This window comes from Aulonocara sp. 'chitande type north' Nkhata Bay, linkage group LG13 (assembly GCF_057382095.1).
Source record: "Aulonocara sp. 'chitande type north' Nkhata Bay isolate Kocher_YH1m ecotype deep benthic linkage group LG13, A_spYH_male_GT1.1, whole genome shotgun sequence".
Classification (NCBI taxonomy): domain Eukaryota; kingdom Metazoa; phylum Chordata; class Actinopteri; order Cichliformes; family Cichlidae; genus Aulonocara; species Aulonocara sp. 'chitande type north' Nkhata Bay.
In genome coordinates this window covers 14,553,025-14,569,098 of record NC_141356.1, presented here as the reverse complement: position 1 = coordinate 14,569,098, position 16,074 = coordinate 14,553,025, and the positions used below count along the sequence as shown (strand labels likewise).

Below are 16,074 nucleotides of genomic sequence, written 5' to 3'. Positions count from 1 at the left end.
CATGTCATAGTTTTAGGGAATTAAAATTGTGTCTGCACCATTCTGCATTCCAAGTTGAATTTTAGCAGATACATAATGGTAGCAGCTGCTTATCACTGTTTCCTCTTTAACCGGGGTTAAACCAGCCACAAGCTTTGACATGATTCTATAGTAGCTATTGCCATTTTTTTTAATTTAAAGCGTGATTAAACTTTAAATCCTAAAAGAGAGGGCACTAATTGCCATTGTTTAAAGGCTTCAGAGTCTTAAGGCCAAACCCATTGTCAGTGATGCGGTATATTACAACACAGCTTTAAATGGAGCTACTGCTCGCTGTCTTGTGGGAGTGTCAACAAAACCTGAATCTCCAGCCTGCATTTCATCATGTTTTGATACCGAGGTTGTCAGTGTGAATTAGCATGTGTTGTTGTGTTGCGGGTTCATTTTGTACTGGCTGATGCTGGAAACCTTTCAGCGCCATGCAAACTGAAATCCAGGTTTTATGCTTGTGTTGCTGTTTGCAGGCCTGATGGGCCACTAGCTATGATTTGTTCCTGCAGTGTAGAAAACAGTTCATTTATAGTACAGCTAAGTGTTGCAGTTCTCATTATGGTAACTTCATGTTACTTTTTCTGGCCTTTCTAAATGTGTACTTCCACTTTCTAAACTTGAACATTAACCACGAGGAAGTGAATCCTCAGAACAAAGGGTCTGACCTCTTCTAGGATTGTTCCTCGGTGTTGGCAGCCAATAAACTTTACACATTCACTCTGTTTATGGCACATGCATGGACCACATCTTCCTCACCATTTGCTACTACACTACCCATAATGCATGAGAGCTGTTGCTTCCTGCCAGGCAGTCAGGGCAGACAATTCAACACCTGCAGAGTAAAAGATTAGAATATGAATAAGCAGAAATGTGCAGGTGCAGTGAATTAATTCTGCTCATGTAGGATAGAAAACACTCAACTAAGAAAAGGCTTTCTCTCTGAACACTTATCTCTATCTCTCTCTCGTTCTGTGCCCTACTTTGCCATTTCTCACTTGAAGCCTCCATGTGCCTTTAATTTCTCCCTCCTTCCCATTTTCTACCTATTTTTCTTTCTCTCTTCTGTTTCATTCCCTCTACCTGCTCATTGCTCTTCCCGTCATGTAGTGGTGTTACTAACCACTCAGAGACACAGTTTGACACTGAAACCATTGTAACCTGGGACTCTCAGTGGTTCTCAGCCTCATTTGTGTTGTTGACAACAAAGCTAAACTTTCAGGATTAATTGTTTGTAAACCATCACTAAACAATATTTAACAAAAGTCTTAAAAACTAGTAATTTAACCAAATTGTAATTTCCTAAGGAACCGCCACCAATTGCTTTCTGAAATAGTTAATCATTTATTAAAATACTGTGGTTTGTCTTGAAGGAGGCTTTAGAGGGCTGTTTAATTCATCAAATATTCATTTCAGTTAAAGTTTTAGCTTCAAAAACTATTAAAACAAGATAGATGATTATTATGCCGCATTCTGTTTTGCATCAATGCTTTTGTTTTGTGTTTCAGCCCACCAAATTTACTTTTGTCACTCCAACAAGCTCAAATTGACTCCCTGCCAGGCGTTCAGCTCTTTCCTTCTTATTTATTTTCATTGGAATTAGAATTAAATTTCAAGGAAGTTCACTCAGAGGAAGTTTAAAACGTCTGTTTAGGTAAACGTCTTGAGTAATCGTGTGGAATAATAATAATCTCGTTACTGATCATAATAACACAATAATGCAGATTTTAACTGTAACCAACCATGGTATTTATTATTATAATTTACCCTTTTAAAAACATTTTTTTCATGAAAATGCGTAAATAATTAGGTCATAATGTGTAAAAGTAATCTGTAAGTCAAAATTCCCACTTCATACCTTTCATATGATGTCATAGAATGGACCCTAATATCTTCAGTCATAAGTTGTCATATTTAACTCAAGACAGAATTATTTTTCTAGACTTAAGTCTGGTTGTCATTTAGTTATCAGTGAGGAAAAACATGACATGAGGTTCATAAAGCCTGGTGAATTATGCTACCACCACCCTGACTGCCGAGTTATATGTAATTTCATATGTACTAAAACAGATATTAAAATATTACCAGTTGGTACATATTATCAGTTTTAATACCAGAACTAAAATAACCAAGAACTAAATTTCAATTAAAATTCTGTCAGTTATTGGTTATAGGGTTATTATTCACAAAAAGCAACTGTCTAATCAGTAGAAATGAGCAATTTTAAGTATTTATTCTATTTAAAATCTCTAATCTCTACAGCTCAGCAGCTGAGAACCACTGATAAGTTCAGGCTCTTGCTCAGTTGAACCTGGTTTATCCAAACATGAAAACCGCAGACTTCCAAACTTTGTTCAGCCTGGTGGAAATCTACCCTGTCAATCCTTTTTTTGGCATGTGCATCTTAATGGAAAATAAGACTGCACATGCCACTGCATCAAGTTTGTGTGTGTGTTCGTTTTCATGTCTTAAATATGCCTCTGGTTTGGAAACACCACTGAATATATGCAGTGCTGATATTTCATTCACTCAAACGCCTCTTCTGATATCAGTCCTGGGATAAACCAGGTTTCACTATGAGCACTAAATCCAACCCCAGTAAATACAACAAATTTAACATGCCATACTATGAGAAAGTGAGAAAAGGGTAAAAAAGCCAGATGTTTCAGTAGCAGCACTGTACTTATCATATTTTTTTTCCTCTCTCCTCACGTCCTCTTCTCTTTTCCTCCACAGGCATGTGGCGATCCCAAGGCTAAGCCCTCCTATCTCGTCGATAAGAACTTGGAGTCTGCGGTTAAATTTATTGTCAGGAAGTTTCCTGCAGTGGAGACGCGGAATAACAACGTGAGTATTCCTACGTATACGTCTATTATGCAAAGAGAAGTGGAAGGAAAAAGTGTCTTTTTAGCAGGATAGATGATTTGATTTGTCTTCGTTACTACACACTTTGAATCAAGGATGCAGCTCTATTTTTATGCTCTCCATATCTTCTGATTGTTGCATTTATAATTTGCTATCTTATTGAAAATAAATAAATAAAAAAGCTCCTGCACTACAAATATAGGGCAGAAATAGACCCAGACACTGAACAACATGTAAAAGCAGCTGCTAATCAGTTGAGATATAAAAAAAATAAAGTAAAATTTGTATTAGAAGTATTAGTTTACAAACGAAATACTTTGAAACATGACACGTATTTTTGCTAATTTAATTCTATATAATGTTTAGCGAGATATTCACTTGCATTACTAACTTGTTTATATAAACTCTGTCTGGCAATTGCCAAATGATGTTGTTTCTGAATGTGATTTATACTTTTCTTTTTTTCTTTTTTTTTATTGGACTTGTTTATTTGTTTTTTCATTAAGCTTACTTCCCACTCAGGAAGCTACATCACTCTGATTTGGTGCTTCAGTAAATGTTAAGACCATTTTTAGGTGCCTAGCAGTCAGTGTGGGAGATTCCTGTAAGGTAACAAACCATTGTCCTCCCTGACACCATGTGTCAGGCAAATTACTTTTCCATTTATTAATTAAGCCCGCGTGCACTTTAATCTTGCATTGGATTGCTCAGCTAGCCCCAAAAAACTGCTGGAGTATTGTTGACTGCCCGTGAATCGAGTAGGGTTTCCATGTGGCTGGTTGATCTGGTTGTTTGGTTGGCTGCCTGTTTGTTTCCTTGCTTTTGGAAGCTTTGATCTTTTGTTGAAGATCTGAGGATTTATTTATTTATTTAAGTTTTTCTCTATTAGAGGGTGCCTGATAATTTTACAATATTACAAAATTTTACAAAAGACATCCCCACTTTTCCTCGGGTGGCCCTAATCCTCTTCCATAGTCATGTGACCATGTAATGCAATTTGAGTTGGGTTTAATTCTAAAAAGAAATGGGTCAACATAGCTGAGAAGATGGTTTCCCACAGGTTTAGTTTTGTGTGTGTGCTTGTGTGTGCACATTTTCTTAAAAGACTTATTTGGTGACAAAGAAACTGAGAAATATAATCAGCTACCTCACAATTATCACAGCTTTCTCCAGAGCATAGAAAAGACTTCCATCATTGGTTCCAGCTCAAACAGCAAGTTCAGTTTGTCCGATGGCGAGACTCTAACCTTTCTACAGAGGCAGCCAAGTTAAATTAAAGACGGCGGCCCAGCCAGGGAATCAAAATAATGAGTAGAGTAGGGCAGTGACTAAACTTTCAAAATAAGAGCAAGGGGAATAACTGCTGATTACCGAGGACTTTGTTCTTTCAGACAAGTTAAAAAAAAATTGAAATAAAAATGAGACAGAATATGCATGAGGATCTGTTCATTTCCAGTGGTGGCTGGAAATAGGCTGGCCAGGTAAAGACTACACTGGTGTGATGGCGTTGGGTATCCAGCATCTCTTACACCTTTGTCAGGTGTGCGTGTGTGTGTGTGTGTGTGTGTGTGTGCGCATGTGTGTCAAGTGAACTAAAGTCATTGCTCATCAGATTTTTCTTTTTAGCTTTACTTGTTAGCATATGGCGTTTGTGTCAGAGCACCATTTAGCAAAAAGCTGTTTGCGTGTGTGTGTGTGTGTGTGTGTGTGTGTGTGTGTGTGTGCGTGCGCGTATGTGTGTTTATACCGTGTGTGTAGCTAACTGCTTTATTCAGTATAACTGTGCTTAAAAATGTGTCTCTTATGTTGTTTTTCTGCTTTGTTTCTGTGTTTGTTTGTGTTCTGCATGCTAAACTTGGCTTAATCCGGACTTGTGCTTTTTGGTAAGTTTTTGTATCTAAGTTTCTGTAACTTTTTGAGTTTAATTTAAGCACTTAAGTTTTGTAATATTATGTATTTTTATTTGTACCTGTGTTTGTTTTTGCAGGGGGGGGATTTATTTATTTATTTTGGTTTTGTTTCTTTTTGGTTTTTTTAAAGCTCTTTTGGAGTGTGTTTTGCTTTGCTCAGCTTTCTCTGGCAGCATTTTTATTTTCTCTTCTTCATCCTGTGAATGACTGCGTGGCTAGTTACCCACCTGGCTAGTTGGTTAGGTTTGCTTGATGACTGATCAGCTGGTGTTTGAATGACTTGCTGACTGCATGCAATAAGGAGTGTCACTCAGCAGGTAATCGAAATTGTGCAAGAAAAACTGTTTTGTTATTTGTTTTGTTTTTTTAGGAATTAAAAAATAAACAGTGATTGTTCCACTTTTAGTTGACTTGAGCCAAATACCAGATGTTTGAACTCCTTGTTGCAGCAGCAGTGTTTCACGCTTCCTAGACTTGTCATGTTTTGACCTTTTTCCACCTTTGCCTATTAGGCCAGTTCTGGTTTAGGGTGCGGTTCTGACCTCAGATTGCTCTGGAGCTGGGTTCAATTTACATACAGTATGCTTCAGTCATTTCTAGCATGTTAATACACTGCTTCTCAGGTGCTGAAGTCAGATACTTCATGTTGATTTTTAGACTTTAAAAGATTGATGCAGTAATCTTTTAAAGGTAAACTGGGATTTGAAAACACTTTGTATCCACAGCTAAAGACTCGTATTGACAGTGTTTTATTTTTTGAGGTGCTGTTGGGTTAATGGTTTCTGCTTTGCTTATATAGGCAGATTTTACTTTGGTGAAACATTTCATTACAGCTTCTGGAAAACCGCCACACGGAAAACGAGTTATTCAAAACTTTATTTAACATACAACAAGGTGCAAAAGAAGAAAATTGAAAAGTTGATAAGTTCTCCTGTATGCAAAGTGTTCCAGAAAATCATTAAATGAAATAAGTTCTTCACCAAAGTAAAATAACTTTCATGTATCTACATGGAATAGAAAGTCATTTTTTAAAATTGTCTTAAGAATAGTTTAGCTCCAATAACTGAATTATTTAGCAGCTGTGTGTGGTTTCTGCCGCTTTGCTGTTGATTAAGTTTCAATTAATTAACTTCAAAATGAAGAAACTCAAGACCTGATGATCTCTACGGATCCCTGAAGGGAAACTTGATAATTACATCTTTTTAGCTGGGTGGGATAGGAATATGCAGATATTTCTCTTCAGAGTTAATAAAAATCAAATTGTCAAAGAAACATATTTCCAGAGTTAAATAGAACTTAACCAGAGTTTCTTTTTTATTTAAAAGATGATTTTGATGATTCATTTAAGAAATGTCCAAAGTCAGTCCCATCTTTTAATCATACCAGCTGTAAAAGAGTAAACGGTCCTGAGTTGCTGTATGACGTTTCTCTGTGACTACTCTGAAGGGAACACAGTGAAAGCAGTACTTAGTTACTGGAAAACCTAAGCCTCAGGTTCACGCAGCACTTCTAAAATTCACAACTTTGTGTTCTTTGCCATGTGGTTTTATAGCAACAGCTGGCCCAGCTGCAGAAGGAGAAGTCGGAGATTCTGAAGAACCTGGCTCTCTATTATTTTACCTTCGTCGATGTCATGGAATTCAAGGTGGGGAAAAACACACAGTGGCACTCAGGTGAAGCACACGAGGACGTGTTTCTTTTACTTTGGTGGTTCTAATGAAAACATTTCTCTTCGCTCTATTAATAGGATCATGTGTGTGAGCTGCTGAACACCATCGATGCCTGCCAGGTCTTCTTTGACATTGTAAGCAAATATATTTTATTTATCTTTTTTAAAGAATGTGTATCACATGTAACAGGACAATGTTTTAACGCTTCAGAAAACATAGAAAGAAGCCTAAAAAGGAAGAATTACCCACCAGAACCTGCAAAGTTCTGTTGTGGGTCAAAGACTCCCTTTTCCTAGAGACTGAAAACGAGGCCCAAAGGAGGAGCAAGAGTCTAGATCCCACTCAGAAGTCTTGAACTACAATAAGCTGTAAAGTTATTGAAGATTTTTTTTTCCCCTGACGACTTCTAGACTTAATCCTTTCTTTTATTAGAACCATTAAGTGAGATCTTTCTCCTGTGCTTACCTCATCATGTTTCAGAACCGAAGAATCCTAAAGAGATTCTCTCCTCCCCTTTCTTTCCTCTATTTTTTTTTTCATTCTTCCTCATTCCCTGAGCATTCCAGAGCCACAGAAGTATTTATGAATATGTTTTACCTCCAGCAAGGAAGTTAAATGGTTGGTTCAGTTTTTCTGTTTGCATGAAAATGTTACCACAGGGTGGGTTTAGTCTGGGACAAATCCTGGGAGTTAACCTGCACTGAAGTTTAGGATCTTTGAAAAGGATTCTTTACCTTTGTGAATTAGAGCATAATTGCACATTTTGTGTCATACTTTAAAAGATACGCCAAAGTGATAGAATTTGGAAGGTATCATCTTGATGTCCTTGAAAATATTACAGACTAAACTGGATCCAGATCACCTCCGCATGTATAAACTCAATTTATACATATTTCAGAGCAGGAGTGGGTAATTAAAATTCCCCAGGGCCTGTTGGGGCTGTTGTGGGGCTACTCCAGTAAGCTGAACTCAATTCTGCTCAATTTTATCTCTTTAAAAACTTATTGGTGGTGTTCTCCACAACAGTCCCAGTATCTCATATGGCCTCTTGGGAACATTAATTGCCTGCCCCTCCTTTAGAGGAAGTGTTCAGCCTTGATGGAGGTATATAGTCTCTTGTTTCTGTGTAATCACTGCCTTTCTTGTTGTTTGCTTCATGTAATGACACACCTGTGTTCCCCCATCAGACGGTGAATTTTGACCTGACTAAGAACTACCTGGATCTGGTGGTAACATACACTACTCTGATGATAATACTTTCTCGCATAGAGGAGAGGAAAGCCATCATAGGGCTTTACAACTATGCCCATGAGATGACGCATGGAGCCAGGTAACTGAGAGTTAGATTGATGTGAGAAGTTTGCACACTATTACAGACATCATAGCAGCATAAACTGTTAGTAGAAACAGTTACTTAGACACTACGTCACTACCTCTGTGTGTTGCTGCAGTGACCGGGAGTACCCCAGGTTGGGCCAAATGATTGTGGATTATGAGAACCCTTTGAAGAAGATGATGGAGGAGTTTGTTCCACATGGAAAGGTGGGAGAATTGTTTGTGCATTGTGAAATGTAGGTTTTTAACATTGTACAAATGCAAGATAGTTGATGCAGAGAGCTTTTGGTTTGCAACATCTATACTAAAACTAGGAAAAAGGTTTCTGTAAAGGAACCCGTCTGTTCTGTTCATCCATGTAGATCACTTGTGTATACACCTGTAGCTGTACTGAATAAAAATGTGATGTCAGTACTGATCAAAATAATCACTGGTTTGATTTTCCTTGATCAATAGCCCTGGTATATGCACCATGATCTACAGTGTTTACAGATACTTCTGCTTTTATTGGTTAGTGTTGTTTTTGAATGAGGTTCAGTTGTCATAGCATTTCAAATGCCTCACTGAGCTTATGTGGCATATTGTCCACAAACACACAGACTTCTACTTTTCAAATCATGCATGACTTATGCTTGCGTGGGAAATCTACGTTGTGACTTCCGTCATAACTGGAAACTCGGTTTTTGCCCTACTCTGTAACATTTTCCGTAACCTGACATGCGCCTCATGTTGGGTCGACACAGCTCGCAGCGACTCGAATGGTGTAGAAGGTTACAGCATAGGGTTGGGGAGAGTTTCCGGTTACGATAAAAAATGAGGACATTTATTTCCTGCAGAAGTCTAAATCAGGCTTGATACTTCAAATAAACTTAATTGAAAACAAAGAGGATGGTTTAACAACTTTCATGACTTTAACAACACTATAAAGGGTTTTGGGGTTTGTTTGTTTTTTCCAAGTTTGCGTACAGTGGCTCTGAAATTGCTGCTTATTTAGTTTCAAAAGTCAGTTTTATACCGGAAGAATTTAGTCCTGTCTCTCCTCCTACAGTCCCTGTCAGATGCGTTGGTCAGCCTTCAGATGGTCTATCCCAGGAGGAATCTGTCAGCTGACCAGTGGAGGAACGCCCAGCTGCTTTCTCTCATCTCTGCTCCCTCCACAATGCTCAATCCTGCTCAGTCTGACACTGTTAGTATCCCGATTGACTGTCTTAAAATAATCTGTATGATCTGAATGATCATTTAAAGCTTCTCAATAATCTATTAACCTGTTCTGTGCAGGCTTTTGATGTCAGAGCTTCTTTGTGCCAAGTGATACAACTGGAAAAACTGAATTCAACTGTGTCTTTGTCTTTAGATGCCCTGTGAATACCTGTCACTGGACACAATGGAAAAGTGGATTGTTTGTAAGTAGTGTAGAAGCAGAGTCGAATCTAGTGCTCTGATCATGTGAATTGGGTGCCAGATGATCAAAAGGCTTCAGTCTGCAGTTAGCTCTGTATTTCTCTCCGTTCTCTCTGCAGTTGGTTTCATCCTGTGTCATGTGGCGCTGAATAGCGACGCAGCAGCGCTGTCTTTGTGGAAGTTGGCTCTGCAGAGCTCCACCTGTCTCTGTCTGTTCAGGGATGAAGTTTTCCACATCCACAAGGCTGCTGAGGACCTTTTTGTGAACATCAGAGGGTATGAGAATGTGTCTATGTGGACACAGGCAGGCGCTCTTTAACTGGTGCACAATCACACAAACTGTGATCATGTCTCCTTTTTTTTACTTTGATATGATTGTTGAATATCTTTGTGGTTTGAATTTTTATTGAGGAATTTGAAGATTTGATTGTCATTTTCTGTCCCAGTTTTCCCATTTTGCTCTTTTTAAAGCATCCTTTCCTCTTGTGTGTTTTGCAGGTACAACAAACGCATCAATGACATCAGGGAGTGCAAAGAACAGGCCCTGTCTCATGCGTATGTATAACCTTGTTTCATACTATCTCATGCAAACATAAAATACACTCACATTTTATTTTTTATTTTTTTCTAATGCCCCCATTTTCTATATTATTAATTTATATTCCTGGTCTTTTATTTAAAGATTTTAACTGTCATTTTAGCATATGCGTCTACCCTCTCTCGGGAAGCTTCACTGTGAAACATCACCCTTTTCTCTGTATCCTTTTTCATGTTTTCCTCCCGTTTTATCCTCTATTCGTCGTCTTCCCCCCATGCCTCATCTCTGCTTTTATCCTCATTACTTATTCCGTCTTCCCCTTTCATCTTTATTCTTCTGCTGTCACTGTCATCTACTTACTTTTTGTCCTCCTGCGGGATTGTCCTAAAAGTGTCAGAATACCATTTAATCACATTGCCTTGTATGTTTTGATGCACTGCTCTGACTTCCTCGGTCTCTTTGGCTGCCTACAGAGGCTCCATGCACAGAGAGAGGCGCAAGTTCCTCAGATCAGCTCTGAAAGAGCTGGCCACTGTTTTAGCTGACCAACCTGGACTGCTTGGTCCAAAGGTAATATAAAAAAACACTGCAAATAACACTCTGTTCAGTTGTAATCATAGACTTTCTGTTTCTTCCTGTTTCAGGTTTAAACCTTCTTTCTTTCAGCAGGACATAACTTTGTTTTTGTTACAAAAACAAGTTGGGTTTTATGCAAGTCCAGGGGGAAATATCCTCTAATTCATTTGATCTATGACCTTATCGCTGGTGTTTATCGTCTCAATCTCTATTTTCAAGTTGTGTGGAATACAACATGATCTTTATATTTTAAATCATGGTCCATATTACTGTCATGACTGATTATAAGGCAGCACATGATTAAGGCCAGGCCTGCCTTATGATTTGTGTTGAACTTCAGTTTCACAATCAGATCTGCCCAGTTTCCAGTGAGGCTTCAAAAACACTAAGCTGCCGAACACATTCAGCTCAAAACTTCAAAAAGTGGTCTTTGCAAAACAATGGTTCATTTCACAGTGGCTCACATAACTTGAAAACAACATGTCAAATGAAAGCGGCTGCAACCTGATGAATTATAAAAAGCTGCCTTAAATACTACAGTATCACCTGTTTAGTTGCTTTTTGTTGCTCGGGATGTTTGCTATTGTTTAAATTGACCAAAACCCATTAGATAGACCTAAACTAATTTCAAATTCATTTATTTTAATTAATTAATTTAACCAGATCTTGTGTACAGAGCCTGAGAGGGAGCTCAGGCAAGCTACAAAGCCACCCTCATTCATAATGTTCTCTACAGAGCAGGTTGGCGTTTACAGAGATCAATGCAATTCTACAAGTTGCTTTGCCATCATCCTTTCCATGCTCTTAGACTTTAGTGGTATCATTCCTGCTGCCATTGATGTTTATAGTTCTGTACAGGGTGGTTTTCCTGTTGCTTTACCTTTCTTCAGCTTTTCATGTATGTGCGTGGGAGAGCACACAGATCCCAGAACAGGTCCCAGTAAATATAAAACTAACATGGATTGAAATAACCTTTTGTTTTCATTATAGCTGAAATTCAGTCAGGATAAACGGAATAGGTAAAAGAGTGCAACAGATTATATAAAATATGCAGTAAACTACCACAATAACATGTCTTTTAAATTATGCATCATTTAGAGTCTTTACCAGCCCAATTCTTCTAGTGGAACTTGATATACGGCACCAATAGCTGCAAAGCCATTCATAAAGTCTCAGATTGCATTTAGAGATTCTGAGAACGCAGATGCTGCGAGCTTCTCTCTCACCACTTCCCTCCAAATTTCTGGTCTGCTAGGCGCTGTTTGTGTTCATGGCGCTGTCATTCGCCCGTGATGAGATCATCTGGCTGCTTCGACACGCAGACAACATCCAGAAGAAAAGCACAGATGATTTCATAGACAAGTAAGCGTGGACAAGTGTGTTTGTGTACACGCGTCATGCCTGTATAAACACACTTGCGTCTTCACACCTGCTGATGTGTGTATGTGTGTTTTGCAGACACATAGCTGAGCTGATCTTCTACATGGAGGAGCTCAGAGCTCATGTCAGGAAGTATGGGCCTGTGATGCAGCGATACTACGTCCAGTACCTGTCTGGGTTTGATGCTGTGGTGCTGAATGAACTGGTTCAGGTGGGAACATTTAAAAAAAAAAATACAAACTCCTGAGACTAAGCACTCTTACTGCATTCAGTCACATTTAATCTGATATTGCTTTCCTCCTAAAACATGGTGTTATTGAGCTGGTGTCACCATCCAGCACGGCTGTGAGGCTGCTTATGTCAGGTGTCAGATTACAGGTCTTACATTTACTGTAACGCAATTTTAAAAGCATGTTTTGTTTTTAATATTAATATAAAAATTCAACTTTTTTGTTTCTATAATGCTCTTCAAACTTTTAATGTACTGTATTATTTATTAACATTTTTGTCATATTTAAAAGATGAATCTACAGTGAATACAGTCCTGTCTAATCAGCCTCATTTCCGTTTTATTTTACAGAACCTGTCTGTGTGTCCAGAGGATGAATCTATAATCATGTCTTCATTTGTCAACACCATGACTTCTCTCAGTGTTAAACAAGGTAAGACTGTTAAATGGAAGATCAGAGAAATACCAGGACGAGTCGTTATTTTTGCATTTGCACTGGCAGTATTGATCGTAGTACAGTTATTAATAATTAAAGTTACTAAAATACTGAGTGTGATTTGTGTGTTTCAGTGGAGGATGGAGAAGTGTTTGACTTCAGAGGCATGAGACTGGATTGGTTCAGACTGCAGGTATATACACAACTTTCATGCTTAAATTCTTTTGAAATAAGTCTTTCAAGGAAACTATGTTATCCTTGAAAACTAAAACATAATAAAATATTTAATGTGATATTAACGATCCTGTTCAGTAAGTCGGGGTAGTGCAATATGTAACAATAAAGAACTTGGATTTGTCTTTTATGCCCTGCTTGTGCTGTTATTCCTCTCTCTAGGCCTACACAAGTGTCTCTAAAGCCAGTCTCGGTTTAGCCGATCACAAAGAGCTCGGTAAAATGATGAACACCATCATCTTCCACACAAAGATGGTGGACTCTCTGGTGGAGATGCTTGTGGAGACATCAGACCTGTCTATTTTCTGGTGAGACACTCATGTGAAACTCTGGTAAGTCCTGTGCATAATTCAGACATAAGTTTAAATATGTATATTTTCCTTTTTTCTCTGTTCTTGTGTGTAGCTTCTACAGCCGTGCATTTGAGAAGATGTTTCAGCAGTGCTTGGAGCTTCCCTCCCAGAGCCGCCACTCAGTCTGTTTCCCTCTGCTTTGTACACACTTCATGTCCTGTACACATGAGCTCTGTCCCGAGGAGGTAAATACACACATGCATACAAAAACCCAGTTTGTGTGATATTCTTTTTAATTTTACATAATGGCGCCTGTAGATGGGGAGATGAGGACATTTGAAAGTTTCCCAAGAATAGATATCTGTGGGTTGAACGGAAGGTACAGAGGAAGGAGGATAGATGGGGAGATGTAATGAAAGGGGGGTGGATATAATGAAGGGAAATGCGTAGAGGTCAGTAAATCAACCGAGACACATTTTCTTCTTTTTAAACGTAATCGAGGACGTTATCAGCACGTGTTGCTGCACTTCAAATAGGATCTCCTAATGGCCAATTCTGTGTATGTTTGATGGTATCAGTTGGTCAAAATGTCAGCAGCAAATGTTACAAAAATGTGCCCATTTGGTCAACTTTTAGTGAATTTTCCAAATATAAAAATGTGGAGTCTTTGACTTCCCAGTTTTAATCCAATTTCACACTCCGATGATTTAAATGTTTAAAAATTAAAGGGGGAAAAAGGAAAAAAATGGAAGAAGAAGAAGAAACTTTCCATGTGAAAAAACTCACATTACAGTTCAGGGATGTTCAGCCAGTCGAGTGTGGCTTTAATCAATGCTGGTTGGAAGTGAAAAGCAAAAATTGACTCAGTATAGGCATAAACTGAAGGACACTGATAAACACACTTGTTATTGGAACCAGCAGACAGTTGGGCTTTCTTTTTTTATACCCATCTAAAATGCATCTAAACAGGCACCCCGCAGTAACTGTTTTGGTCTTTTTGAAACAGATTCTACAAAATTCAATACAATTTTTATCATTGACTGACAGCCGCTTTCCCCTCTGAGCCTGGGCATCAGGCGTGATATGTGTGATGATTATGCTGTTTTGATAATGATTTCTTTTTGTCTCTTCCTACTCTCCTCCTCAGCGTCACCACATAGGGGATCGAAGCCTGTCGTTGTGCAACATGTTTTTGGACGAAATGGCCAAACAGGCCAGAAACCTGATCACTGACATCTGCACCGAGCAGTGTACACTTAGTGACCAGGTAGGAACACAAAGCCAACTGTTTACAGGGACAGTTTGACATTTCTAGCTTGAATACAAATGCTACAAATTACTGATCAGACTGACAGTGATACAGGTTAACAATCTGCGTCAGCCAACCCCTCCAACACCCTCTGTTTGAACGCTGGTTAGACGCTGACAGACTTTATTGAGAATAAAATCAATCCAAAGATAAACTGACCAGTTCATCTGGTTTAATCTATACTTAAACTACTGTCAGGGTTTCCACTAGGAACAAAACAGCAGGGCTACAGTTGTGCAGACTTCCACACAAGAGGAGAAATACATCCGGGAGTTTATTTCCTTCTTCCAGTATGAAAAAAATACTTTATTTCAAGGTAGAATCAGGCTTTGTAAAATATTTTGCCACATGTAATTGCTACATGTCGATTCAGTTGTAAATTATCCCTTTTTTGGGCATTAAGAAATTAATTGCTGGCTTATTAATGTAGAAACAATAATACATGGTATTGATAATTTTGCTATTATGCAAGTTTGACCCAGTACTGAAATAGATTCTCAGATCGACCAACACTTTGCCATCAATACCCAGAGCATAAAATGATGTTTGTCCATATAAATATTTAGTCATTTGTTGAAGCTTGTTGTTGTTAAAAGCTCCTTAAATATGTCTGTCAGTCTCCTGGTTTAACTGCCTAAGAAAGATTACTACTGCTTTTCTTTTGTCTTCAACATGAGATGAAATATACCTCATTTATCCCAAACGTTCAAAAAATCCACAACCTTACTTAAATAAAATACAATAGCTAAAAAAAAATGAGAGCAAGGCAAAACAAAATCAATCAATAAGTTAAAAAAATAATCAACAGAAAAGATTTCAGTTAAATGAGGAAAAAAGGAGCTTAATAAGTAAAATTTTTAATAAATTGTAAAAATCATAATATAAAACAATAATGATTCTTTAAACAAGTAAAAAGGTCTCATGTAAATCTGAAGAGCACTTTAAAACAAAATATCAGTGGCTTAATAATTGTAGTGAAATGTTGTACCTTTTTATTTTTACCTTAGCTGCTTCCCAAGCACTGCGCAAAAACCATCAGCCAAGCTGTGAACAAGAAGAGCAAGAAGGCGACGGGGAAGAAAGGCGAGCCGGAGAGGGAGAAACCAGGCGTGGAGAGCATGAGGAAGAACAGACTGCTGGTCACCAAGTTAGTACAAAAAGAGGGAACGTGAAGATCTGAATGTTTTTGAAGGATCTGCAGAGCCACAGTCTGCCTCTGTCTGTTCTCAGGCTCAGCTTATTCTTTATGCTTCTTTTAAAAACTCATTACTGTTGAGTGTGTTTTAATTATAGTGATCTGTAATTGTTTATAGATTAATAAGTATTCATCTTTGCTCATGCAGTAAAAATGAAAATGGTAATATTTAGCTGTTTCTTTCTCCTATAAATAGTTGAAATATTATTTTTTTAACACATCAAATCTGGCTGGTATTGTTTTGAACCCTCCACCGTGTTGTTATCACCGTTTCCCAGACGTGTCAGCGCTTTCCAATTAAGTTTTTATATTTTCACCTACATATATCTATACTTCCTTCATTTTAAGTCTCATAGTTTTGCTCTCTTTTATTGGTTTTATTGGTATTGTTGCTTGTTTTCTCTGCACAGATCAGGTTTTAATCATATCTGTTGTTTATGTGTCTCCTCCCGCCCCCCAGTCTGGATAAACTCCACACCGCCTTATCTGAACTCTGCTTCTCCATCAACTACGTTCCCAACCTGATTGTGTGGGAGCACACTTTCACACCGAGGGAGTACCTCACCTCGCACCTGGAGATCCGATTTACCAAGTAAATAAGCACGCACGCATGCTTTCATAGTGAAGGTGTATAATTACAGATACATTTGTCCAATTTAGAGTTGCATCTGTGGAC

The 16,074-nt window shown here is 38.2% G+C and overlaps 1 protein-coding gene across 7 annotated transcripts in view; it reads left to right on the top strand.

Moving 5' to 3' along the window:
* Window positions 1-16,074, top strand: part of nckap1 (NCK-associated protein 1) — a 38,909-nt gene that overhangs the window by 12,604 nt on the left and 10,231 nt on the right. For 3 of the 7 annotated variants that reach the window (XM_086258807.1, XM_086258805.1, XM_086258809.1), the window contains 19 exons: window positions 2,764-2,874; window positions 6,355-6,447; window positions 6,550-6,606; window positions 7,660-7,802; window positions 7,924-8,014; window positions 8,856-8,993; window positions 9,162-9,210; window positions 9,328-9,484; window positions 9,707-9,763; window positions 10,220-10,316; window positions 11,578-11,684; window positions 11,781-11,913; window positions 12,283-12,364; window positions 12,502-12,560; window positions 12,764-12,909; window positions 13,007-13,139; window positions 14,042-14,161; window positions 15,211-15,350; window positions 15,859-15,990. In XM_086258807.1, the coding sequence (XP_086114933.1) occupies window positions 2,764-2,874; window positions 6,355-6,447; window positions 6,550-6,606; window positions 7,660-7,802; window positions 7,924-8,014; window positions 8,856-8,993; window positions 9,162-9,210; window positions 9,328-9,484; window positions 9,707-9,763; window positions 10,220-10,316; window positions 11,578-11,684; window positions 11,781-11,913; window positions 12,283-12,364; window positions 12,502-12,560; window positions 12,764-12,909; window positions 13,007-13,139; window positions 14,042-14,161; window positions 15,211-15,350; window positions 15,859-15,990 (2,045 nt within the window). Of the gene's footprint in view, window positions 1-2,763; window positions 2,875-4,585; window positions 4,776-6,354; window positions 6,448-6,549; window positions 6,607-7,659; window positions 7,803-7,923; window positions 8,015-8,855; window positions 8,994-9,161; window positions 9,211-9,327; window positions 9,485-9,706; window positions 9,764-10,219; window positions 10,317-11,577; window positions 11,685-11,780; window positions 11,914-12,282; window positions 12,365-12,501; window positions 12,561-12,763; window positions 12,910-13,006; window positions 13,140-14,041; window positions 14,162-15,210; window positions 15,351-15,858; window positions 15,991-16,074 lie in introns of those variants that run through there. The other 4 variants (XM_086258806.1, XM_086258811.1, XM_086258808.1 and 1 more) reach the window with 2 other exon arrangements.